Source organism: Metopolophium dirhodum, chromosome 1 (assembly GCF_019925205.1).
Source record: "Metopolophium dirhodum isolate CAU chromosome 1, ASM1992520v1, whole genome shotgun sequence".
NCBI classification, from domain to species: Eukaryota; Metazoa; Arthropoda; class Insecta; order Hemiptera; family Aphididae; genus Metopolophium; species Metopolophium dirhodum.
The window spans coordinates 66,006,808-66,018,530 of record NC_083560.1 but is presented as its reverse complement, the minus strand read 5'-3'; the positions used below and the strand labels follow the sequence as shown (position 1 = coordinate 66,018,530).

The 11,723-nt window shown below is 27.4% G+C and overlaps 1 protein-coding gene across 2 annotated transcripts; it reads left to right on the top strand.

Annotated features, from left to right (window-relative positions):
* The first annotated feature begins 5,398 nt into the window (after nucleotides 1-5,398).
* On the top strand, nucleotides 5,399-10,141 carry LOC132936803 (uncharacterized). Of its 2 annotated transcripts, XM_061003571.1 has the most exons (3): nucleotides 5,399-5,437; nucleotides 8,139-9,207; nucleotides 9,280-10,141. In XM_061003571.1, exons 1-3 carry the CDS (start codon nucleotides 5,417-5,419, stop codon nucleotides 9,624-9,626), a joined length of 1,437 nt encoding a protein of 478 aa, XP_060859554.1. In that variant the 5' UTR covers nucleotides 5,399-5,416; the 3' UTR covers nucleotides 9,627-10,141. The 2 variants fall into 2 exon arrangements, with proteins under 2 accessions (XP_060859554.1, XP_060859553.1); XM_061003570.1 differs by having other exon boundaries at nucleotides 8,139-10,139.
* The last annotated feature ends 1,582 nt before the right edge of the window (nucleotides 10,142-11,723 follow it).

Below are 11,723 nucleotides of genomic sequence, written 5' to 3'. Positions count from 1 at the left end.
TTATGATTATGAAGTTATATTTGACAAGAAACGATTGAAATTTGTAGACGTAACTATAACGGAAAACGATAGTAAAAAATAATTAAATACCGCAAAACAAAACATAATATAACATAAACGGTTAACAAAATGTATTATATATCATTAAACAAAACATAACACAAAATTTATAAAATATCGTTAGACAAAAAATAACGCAAAACGTAATTTATAGTATCTATTTCATTGAACAAAAAATAACGCAAAACGAAATATTTTATTAAATATTATATACATTTATTTATTTAAAAGGTCTATTGGTTTCGTAGAAACATTTATTTCATACTAACAATCTAAGAATTGATTATATTATATTCCGTATCCGGGCCTTTAGTCATTACCTACCCGCATTAGTCATTATTTTTAAATTTAATACCTAGATATTATCACTATTTTAAATAACGATTAACGCGAAACTTGTATAACGTTTTAGTTCTAAATAACGACAAACGCAAAAAATGTGTAACGTTTTAATTGTAAATAACAAAAAACTGAATTTTTTTTTCAAATGCAAGCCCTGTTTTTAACTCAAAATAATTTTCTATTTTCCATGATTTCCACGAATTAATAAAATATTGTAAATTTACGCTCAACTTTTTGTTTAATTTCCACTGAAAACAACTTACGAGGAACCTTGTATAGTTGTATCACATTTTCAAGTTTTTTGATCATGAGAACTTTTTTATCGTCATTAATTTAAAAAACGCTAATAATATTCGAAAATGTCATATGCCTATAGAAAGCTAAAAATGAGTCAAAATGTTATGGTGTATATAAATGGTGATATAAACATTCAGTAAAAATCTACGGTGTCATGTATCCTCAGTAATAATTTTTTTTTTTAGATTTACCATTTCCACTAAAAACCAAAATCAATTTTGTCAAAATTCCAGCTTTTCCATAATTTTTTTTTGTTTATCCTAGAGCTTTTGAAAAGCTTTTAAATTTTTACCTCCCCAATGCACTACAATATTATATACAAATTAAGGTATATTGGTCTGCAATAGTTCACTCTAATTCCGTCATTAGTTAAATGCAAAATAATTTTAAAATAAGGTAGAATCCAGAAACAGAATAAAATGTATACATTATAATGAATTTATTTCTAATAATTTATCGTTCCATCTTCAATTAATACAAGCACCTAAAGCTATAAAACGATTAATTTTGTTGAATAATCCTTAACATGATAATATTTAGGAACAAATCGAGCTATCCCACGTTAATCCTTCCTTAGAATCTAATTTTTTTAAATTCATAAAATAATAAAATGTACTTAAACCACATTATGGGAAATAATTAGATTATGTTCAATATATAGAATACTATAATACCAAAATGCTGAACAATTTTCGTGCTTGACACGATGCAAAATCACATATTAAATAGGTATTTATATATGATAATATTATATCCACCATATACCGATCCATGATATTTCTACCAACTAATAAAAAAGGTTTACATCTATCATTTATGACTTATTCTATGTAAAAAACAAACATATTTTAAAATCTGATAAGTTATATTACTATCAAAAAAAAAAAATCAATATATTTATATGATTTCAGTTTTTTTCAAATAAAGTTTGTTAAAAGTAGGTACCTTTTAACACATTGTCCCCCCCTCCCCTCGTAATTATACATGGGTATCTTTTGTGTTCAAAATGTATTGTTAAGATTTATAATTTTGAATAGATGGGGAAAATTCTGTCTTGCAAAATATAATTAATACCTACCTAATTATTAAATAATAAATTCAGTTTAAAATACACAGACCTAACATTGAATAACGAACGCTCATATTTGATATTTCAGCAATATGTCATAATTTTTGTGAATCAAATTTTATTTCAATAGCTATTACATAACTTTTTAAGAATAGAGATCTGGTGTGTTTACCTTTAATAGATAATAATTATATAATATCATTCGATAGTGCTAATTGCTCACTATGAACTATGTAGTTAACTATTCATTGATGCCAGGGCCATATAGAGGAGTTTGATAATTTTGCTCCAGGCTCAAGTCCCAATTCATATGACTACCTATACTAGTATAGTATAATCCTCAATATACATAAATCTCAAATAATTTTTTTTTTATTTTGTAAAGAATAGTACTTTTATTTTTATACCTATTTATGTTTTATTACTATAAGTAGGTATACCTATATATCATGTTTTTATAAATAATTTAAACTTAACTTAAAAACTAAAGTTATTTACTAACTTTTTGTATAAAGAACAGTGTATGATATTTCATTTATTTTTTGAAAACGTACCTACCTTATTTTATCATTATTACATAACAATAATAAGACAGTATAAGACAAATATCACACAACCTATGGGATAATATCCATTAATCGATTAGTGTCTATAAACATAAGATAGGTATGTTGTACTACATTCGCAAAGAATAATGACAATATTTATATTTCACATAAAAAATAACCACTCCATCACTCAATGTGTAGTGTGTATGGCCACGGTCCCTTGCCCATAGGTACGGTATTAATAAATTACACGAATGACAATAACTTCATCATACTATGACAATGATACATCTATCCGTAGGCATATAGTCAAATTAGGCATTTTACTAAATGCCTAGGCAAATAGTCAAAGAGTTTAATTTTTATGCAATTTAACTAAATGCCTATTTCAAGTCAGACAAATAATAAAAATGAAAAATTTTCTATTATTTTAAACATTTAACTATATTATCTATTAATTATTTATTGCTATTTTATATAAAAAATGTCCATTTCTGTTGAAAATTGATAAGTTTGCTACTGCTTCACGTAAGGACACAAATTTGTCTTTTTGTACCAGAGAAGAACTTCAACTAGTTTCAAATAATGGTTTAGAAGTCAGCAAAGTACAAAAAGACAAATTTGTGTCCTTACGTGAAGCAGTAGGAAACTTATCAATTTTCAACGGACAAGGTTTTATTAATGTCACTGTCAAACAGGAAAGTGGCTGCAATGTCAAATCGGTCGGTGTTTTTGTTTTAAAAAAATGTTAAATGTTCCAGCAAATGCCACCAAACAATAAAATGTAACAACAAGTAATGACCAAAAATTAACAACAATTCGTAATTATAATATAATACCTTTTTATTCATTTTTTTTATACTCGTACCGATGGACATGAAATTAAAAATATTTCATATACCTACGCGTTTCATATACCTAATTATAAATAATAAAATTTTTTTTATATAAAATAGCAATTAATAATTAATAGATAATGTAGTTAAATGTTTAAAATAATAGAAAATGTTTAATTTTTCTTATTTGTCCGACTTGAAATAGGCATTTAACTAAATGTCTAGGCGGATAGTAAAATTGCATAAAAATTAAACTTTTTGACTGTTTACCTAGGCATTTCGTAAAATGCCTGATTTGACTATATGAAAAATGAATTAATATAAATAGATTAGAAAATATCTGTAAGCATAGGGATTGACACGCCTGCTCCGTTAAGTATCGGTTTTCGTATGCTATAATTTATCGTTGAATTCAAATTTAAAACATCCATTACGATTACAGTGACCTACTCAATAAAAAAGTAAAGGTACACTCAAAAACAAATAAAATGCAGAGCGACTTCCCTGATTTTTAATATTAATTTTAGTCTTTAGATATATATATTTATCATAAAAATGTATAAATTCACTTTAAAAATTAATTTTACTTAAGTACTTATAATGTAAATCATTTAATATATTAGTAGATATTATTCTCAAATATTGTGTTACAGGTTTATGATTATTGGCTATATATTTTTGTAGGTACGTAAGAGTTCGATCTCAATCCAATGTGCTACTAGAAACCTCTCTCAAAGTTGAAAAGACGGGCAGTGACAGACACACACAAAAGAACATATTATTATAAAACCTATACATTCATCATTCTGCTCTGAACAGGGACTGGTACCTTACTGAAAAGAACCGGTTTGGAACCGGGGCCCTTTGAATATTGGGAACCGAAACCTCACTGAAACTCTTATTTAAAATAATTTTCATATTGGAACCTCACCGGAACCCTTATTTAAATTAATTTAAAAAACGAAACCTTACCGGAACCGATACTTTTACTTTACACATTTTTTACACAAGTATAAAACCAAAACAGGTAACAATTTTTTATTTTTTAAGAACCGAAAAGGAACCGGAACTTACATTTTATTTTTTCTAGGACCCGAACCGGAACCGAAACTGAAATTTTAGTTTTTCTGGTTTTTCTGGAACCGTGAAAATCGTCAAGGTTCCAGTCCCTGGCTCTGAATTTAAAATAGGCATATATTTTAATATAGGTAGGTACTTCTTAAACATTTTAAATATAATCTAATTGCGAAAATAATATAATTAAAATTATATTAAATCGTACGTACGATTGTAGTACGGCTAGTACGTATGTAGTTGACGTACGTTAAAATTTTTTTTCGAATAGGTACAATTTTGATACTTTATCTATACATTTAAAAATGATTACTTTTCTTGCAGTTGTTATAATAAAATAATATTTCTTCCAAAATTGTAGAATATCAAAAATTATTATTATTACTGTATGATTTATGACCTATACATTTACCTACCTATTTAGGCAGAAGTGAATTAACGACGTCCTGTACTTCATAGTAAATGTGTAATTATATTTGTTTATAGTATTTTATTATATTGATGCATTGACGCATTGTATATTTGCATGTTGGGATATTTGCGTAAAATAAATAAGTAATTCAGGTACAAATAAGCGATGTTGACCATAGGGATTAGGTACCTATGGAAAATTTGAGTATTATTTAAAAAAAAAACAACATTGATTTATTATATACAATAAATTAATTAGTAGATACCGTATACTATTTATGTAGTTATTATAATATATTAAATGTATTTTATAAATAAAATGTACATATTAATTTAAATTTAAATTACCCATATTATTATGTTTAGTGTTTACTGTTTAGATGATATTTTAAATATACGTTTAAATAATACGTCATACAATTATTGTTTCTAATCATTGAAAGACTTGTCTTCTATTAAGGTCATACATTTTAACTATTCATGTAATGTGTGGTGAAATTGTACATTCATTTTTGATTAATTTTTCTAATAGAATGTCTTCTCAAATAAGGAAATAAAACAAACTATAGGTACATATTATTAATATCACTAAATAAAGTTTCAATGAATTTCGTTGGCTTATATAATAAGACGGATGCTATTGTATGGATAATACATTCGGGGTGTTATTGCATAAGTGAGTAGGGGGTCGCGTGTCCTCCGTTTCTTTCTAATAAATAACACTCTCACACTATATAAACCCATAATCTATTCTGCAGAGATACATTCAACGATTTATCATGGCTTCTTACACTCCAATGGTAAGTGTTTACTATATTTTTCTAAATATTATACTAAGTTTTAACAAGATATTCAAATACGTAAGTCTTAGGTAGGTAGGTAGGTAGGTATAATATGTATAATTAACGAAGTATTTATCATTTGAAAAATTAAACCCAAATGTTTGCTATAAATTATTTAAAACACATAATAATCACATTTAAATTATTTAAATTATTAAAAATTAATACCAAGTACCTATGTATCCTGAAAATACTAGTTTTAAAGTTTATATCTGCAAGTAATATTTGATAACAAATTACATACTATAAACTAACAAACTATTGTATTATATACTTACTAATGACAGGATTAATCAATAACAAAATAAGAATGTGCTAAGGCCATAAACAACCAAAAAGTTACCCCAAAAAATAATTAAAGTAAATTATCTTAATTTACTCAGGAAAAAAAATATAATATAGCTAGGTATAAATATTATTTAATACCCAATGACGTAAACATTTGAACTTCCAATGCTTATACAAAATAAATATGAGTCTAACGCTAAACTTTTTTTTAATTCCAGTAAGAACAGTATACCTGGCATACCTGTGTATTTTAAAGCATATTATAGGTATTACAATTAAATATTTTTAAAACTATTTTAAACTATAAAATACAGCCACATATAGGTTATTTATATGCAATCCAAATTCAAGTTGTGACAACTTTGGATATTCAAACGTATAATACAGATTTATCATCTAAATAGTCTAAAATAATGGTTTTATTTTGCAATTATTTAAATTTTCAAATTTTCTATACACAGTAAAAATTTTTAAATATTTAGTCTAATTTTAAGCTATTATGGATATTTGAAATTTTTTAATTTATTCAGCTTTTTTTTTATAAGGCTTAAAAACATTTTTAGTCTTGTTTAAAAATCTTAAAAATCTGATAAAGGTCGTACATAAGTGTTTCTTACATTAATTTCAAAATATTAAAAATACATAGGCATAATTTTTTATGAGCTTTTAAATTTCACGAATTTTACAAAATCACGAAATTTGTATATTATCTTGTAGTTAAAAATGTATAAAATTTTGAATTTTTATAGCTAAGGGTTGAAAATGTAATACAAGGTTCATTATAAGTAGAACATGGTAAAATCTAAATAATACCTATTTAAAAACACTTTTTTTTTTAATTTCAAATTTTAATAAAAATAATAACTTTTAGTATTTTTGGTGTAATTTATAATTACTTTTCACGGAGACATAAAACTTTTACGTATATTATTATATTTTACTGTACAAAATTACATTTTCAAAATATTTAGATTAAGTCTTAAAAGTCAATAAAAATAGTATTTGTTACAAATATTAAATGTATTATAAAGTACAAACTATATAGGTAATATATTATACTATAATTATAATTAATAAATATGATGTTTTTACGAAAAAAATAATTTAACTTTCAGTATTGTTAATAGTAAGATAAATTACTAATAGCAATGCAAATTATAACATAATATATTTAATAAAACTAAAATTTGACTATTTTGACTAATCGCTTCCGCTCAGAATCGTTCTTCGTGTGCAAAGATTTTCTGTTGAATTCAAATTTAATATTAATATAATATCCATTACATATTGATCTATTCAATAACGAGATACACTCGATAAAGCATTTATCCGATTTTTTTGAGTTATATTCAATGGGTACCAACATTGTTCAATGCTTAGGGCACCTGAAATGCTTTCAAGTCCTGACTATTATATACAAAGTCAGATATTAACACATGTAGGTCATAAGCACAAATAGCGTTTGGGATTGGCCCGGGGGGGGGGGGGGGGGAGGGCGGCTAAAGCCTTACTTTGATAATATTGAATAAGCTTAAAACAAAATGTTGGAAATGTTTGGGGGGGGGGGCTATGGACATTTTTTGGGGAGGATTAGCCCCTGAAGCCCTCCTTTCTGCGCCTATGATGTAGGTAAATATGATTAATTATAAACTATATGTACCTATGATTCTTTAGAATAATAAAATAATTTTTACTTAATATTCTAGCTTTTTTCTTGACTCACTTAAAGGTATAAAACCCTATATGGCTACCTATATTATGTTATCATTAGTTATTTTTGAATCACGTACTGGTTTAAAATATTCCTGTATATTTTACTACCTTACATATTTAATAGTTACACATATCTAATTTGTAATACTAACTACTAAGGTGACAAATTTATTTTAACTGTTTAACTAGGATTACATAGACAAACATAATAGATCTTATGTCGGTAGGTAGGTATACTGCCTACGAATAAACTATACATTTATTTGAAAAAAGTTATTTAATTAATATTAAATTAGTGTATAACATATTATAATATAATAATATATAATATATTATATTAGTACCTATATTCTTAAGATGGATCTACTCACTTGTTTTATTTGTATTTTTCGCATTCAAATAAACACAAAACAAATGTCTATTATATCATATTTAATGTCATTACTTTACTAAACGGACATTTTATGAAGACACATAAGTCAATATAGGTCAACAAGATACATATTAAATGTGATGATATTGAAATCTATTGCAACCTGAAACTCTAATTAGTTAGCTCAATGGAATATTACTGGTTTAATATGATGGATTAGTAATTAACATATTGATTATTTTCCTATTTAATATTTATTCTTATGTTAATTTGTTTATGTTAAAGTGTTTGGTCTTCTTGACAATTTTAATCAGTCATCCAATCATCGGAATTCAAGTATACGAACAACCGGAATTCAAATCATCTCGTACTGTTGAATCAGATAATGGTGCACAATTAAAAAGTACTGTCTTAGTTAGACAATTTATAATGGGAGGTGGTGCTCATATTTCTGGTTCTACCAATGGCTTCGGTCATGGCCAAGCTGGAGCATCAGGCATCGGTAGTGGTTCATCTCATGGATTTGGCCAAGGACAAGGTTTCAGTAGTGCATCTAATAGTGGTGCAGGTGCTTTAGGAGCAAGCTATTCGAATAGCAATAATGAAGGATTTGGGAACGGAGAAGCTGGAAGTGGTAATGGATTCGGAAGTGGGTCTGGTAACGGAAATGGATTTGGCGAGGGAAGTGGAATAGGAATTACTGGTTCGGGTGGTGGTTTTGGGGGAGGTAGTGGATTTGAAGGTACTTCTTCTGGTAGTGGTGAACAAGGTTTTGGAGGAGGGAATGGTCAAGGCGCGACTGGAAATTTTGGTAATGGTGGAGTATCAGGGGGTAGTCTCGTAAATGGAATGGGTAGTGGTAATGGAGCCGCATTTGGTAGTGGCTTCAATTCAGGTAATGGTGGTAGCTCAGGAGCTGTAACTGGAAATGGATTTGAGTCTGGTAGTGGAAATGGGTTTGAGTCTGGTAACGGAAATGGATTTGGTTCTGGTAACGTAAATGGATATGGGTCTGGTAACGGAAATGGATTTGGTACTTCTGGTACAAGTGGTGGTTTTGGGGGAGGTAGTGGATTTGGAGGTACTTCTTCTGGTAGTGGAGGACAAGGTTTTGGAGGAGGTAATGGTCAAGGGGCGACTGAGAATTTTGGCAATGGTGGAGTATCAGGGGGTAGTCTCGTAAATGGAATGGGTAGTGGTAATGGAGCCGCATTTGGTAGTGGCTTCAATTCAGGTAATGGTGGTAGCTCAGGAGCTGCACCAGTAAATGGATTTGGGTCAGGTACTGGTGGTACATATGGAAATGGATTTGGTTCAGGTACTGGTGGTACATCTGGAAATGGATTTGGGTCAGGTACTGGTGGTACATCTGGAAATGGATTTGGTTCAGGTGCTGGTGGTACATCTGGAAATGGATTTGGGTCAGGTACTGGTGGTACATCTGGAGTAGCATCTGGAAATGGCTTTGTGGCAGGTAATGGCGGAGGTGGATTTGGAGGTGGATTTGGAGGTGGACAAGGTAATGGATTTGGAAATAGTCAAGTAGCAGGATTTGGGGAAGGTTTTGGGTCAGGAACAGGGGAAGGTTACGAAGAAGGCGAAGGATTTGGTTCTGGAGCTACATTCAATGGTGGTTCTGGAAACTTACAAGCTCAAAATCAAGTATCTCAATTAGGAAGTGGTGCAGGTGGTCAAGGTGGTGGGTCATCAGGAGGAGGTATTGGATTTGGTTTTGGTGGATCTGGAAACGGAGATTTCGATATAAAAAAATGAAAAATATTTTTGTACTTAATTATATTTTAATTTATCAACTCTCTGTGTATTCAATAAATAATATTTAATAAATTCTATTTATATACTTTAAGATTATTTTAGTATCTGGAAACAAAGATTTTGATATAAAAAAATGAAAAATATTTTTGTAATTATATTTTATTTATCAACATATTTATTTAATTTATCAGCTCTCTGTGTATTCAATAAACCATATTTAATAAATTCTATTTATATACTTTAAGGTTATTTTAGTATCTGGAAACAAAGATTTTGATATAAAAAAATTAAAAATATTTTTGTTATTATATTTTATTTTTCAACATATTTATTTAATTTATCAACTCTCTGTGTATTCAATAAACCTTATTTAATAAATTCTATTTATATACTTTAAGATTATTTTACTGTAGTTATTAAAGATTAAGTTTGTAAACTCGCATAAGTAACATACAAGTTAAAATTTGATGTAAACATAATATATTTATAAACTCATGATTAAAAATTTAAAAAAAAAAACGAACGTATTGTTTTAGTTACCCAAAAAACCATGTTATTCGACAAGTGTTGAGTATCTAATTAACTTACACTTTTTGTGTACAATAGAACTTTTACCATAGTTAAATGCTTTAGTAATGGAATAAATAATATTAAAATACCAGTAACATAAAAAACATAACATAATATAATATGAAGGTATTAGGAACTTGATGATTGATGAACATTCACAATATTATTATAATATTTTTAAATGTAAATTTATTTTGGGTCAAAAGCTACAATATAATCATTATAAATAATAATTATTCAATTTCACTTAGTATAATATTATATTTAATTTGATAATTTTAGATTTTAAGTGAAGCGTTGAATATATGGATTTTACAATGATATGTGTTTTTTCGTATCTGTTATCACGCATCACGCATCATTAATGGTTTTTTAATTTTGAGTATGGTTTTTGGTAAGAAAATACAAAACTAAATATGCCCAGTACTTTTCTTAATAACTTGGAAGAAAATAAGGTAGGAATTGAAGGGCTCCGTGCAACAACGAGACAAGTCCACTTTTTTTCAAAAGTCACTTTTTGATGTTATCATATACAGATTTTTTTTCTTTACAATTGTATGCAACAACGAGACATGTCCAGTGATTATTTACGGAGTTATTGAGTAAATGGACTTGTCTGGTTATAGATATTATGAGCAAGAACCAGATAAGTCCGGACTTGTCTGGTTTTTACACAGAACAGTTGGCTATAAATAGTAAACAGTAGTATTGATAGTACTATTATGATAGTCATATTTATTGTTTTACACATTATCATTATTATAATACATATTGTTGAAAATATGTTACCATGTTAATTCTTGCATTTAGTTTCTATTGCTAGTTGTAAATTATTAGGCTGATTATACATTTTAATGTATTGTTTTGTAACTGCTCCATAACTGCTCCATAACGGGCATAGTGTTATTTAGTTTTTATTATTTTTCAAAATGAACTGTGATAATATAGCAAAACAACTTGAATATGATGAATCTAACTCTGACCCATCATTTGATTTTGATTTCGATGATGACACTCAAGATCCAGATTATAACATTTTTGAAAATAACGATCTCAGTGGCATACTGGCTTTTGATTCTGATCCAGAAAATAATTTTGAACCACTTTCAACATCACCCTCAGGATTGTTACTAGGGAAAATAGTATACTATTTTATATGTTATAATAATAATACCTATGTATTTCATTTTATTATTTATTGTTCAATTTATTAAAATGTTATATTCATTTTTTTTTTTTGTACATAAGAAAACAAAAAGTTATCATGTTATTTATTTTGCTTTTTAAGATTTATGTTACATGGAGATCTCTATTTTCTATTTTTTTTTGTTAAAATGGTTATATAAATACTATAAAAAATAAGTCTTTATTGTTAAATAATAACATTTATATTATTACTAGGAAAAGTAATATACTATTTTAAATGTTATAATATGCATTTCATTTTATTGGTTATTGTTAAATTTATTGAAATGTTATTATCATTTTTTTTTGTACTTCAGAAAACTAAAAGTTATGTTATTTATT

Coding starts and splice junctions, on each gene's coding strand:
- LOC132936803 (XM_061003570.1), top strand. CDS start 5,417: ATGGCTTCTTACACTCCAATG. Junction 5,438..8,138: donor TGGCTTCTTACACTCCAATG/GTAAGTGTTTAC, acceptor TTTATGTTAAAG/TGTTTGGTCTTCTTGACAAT.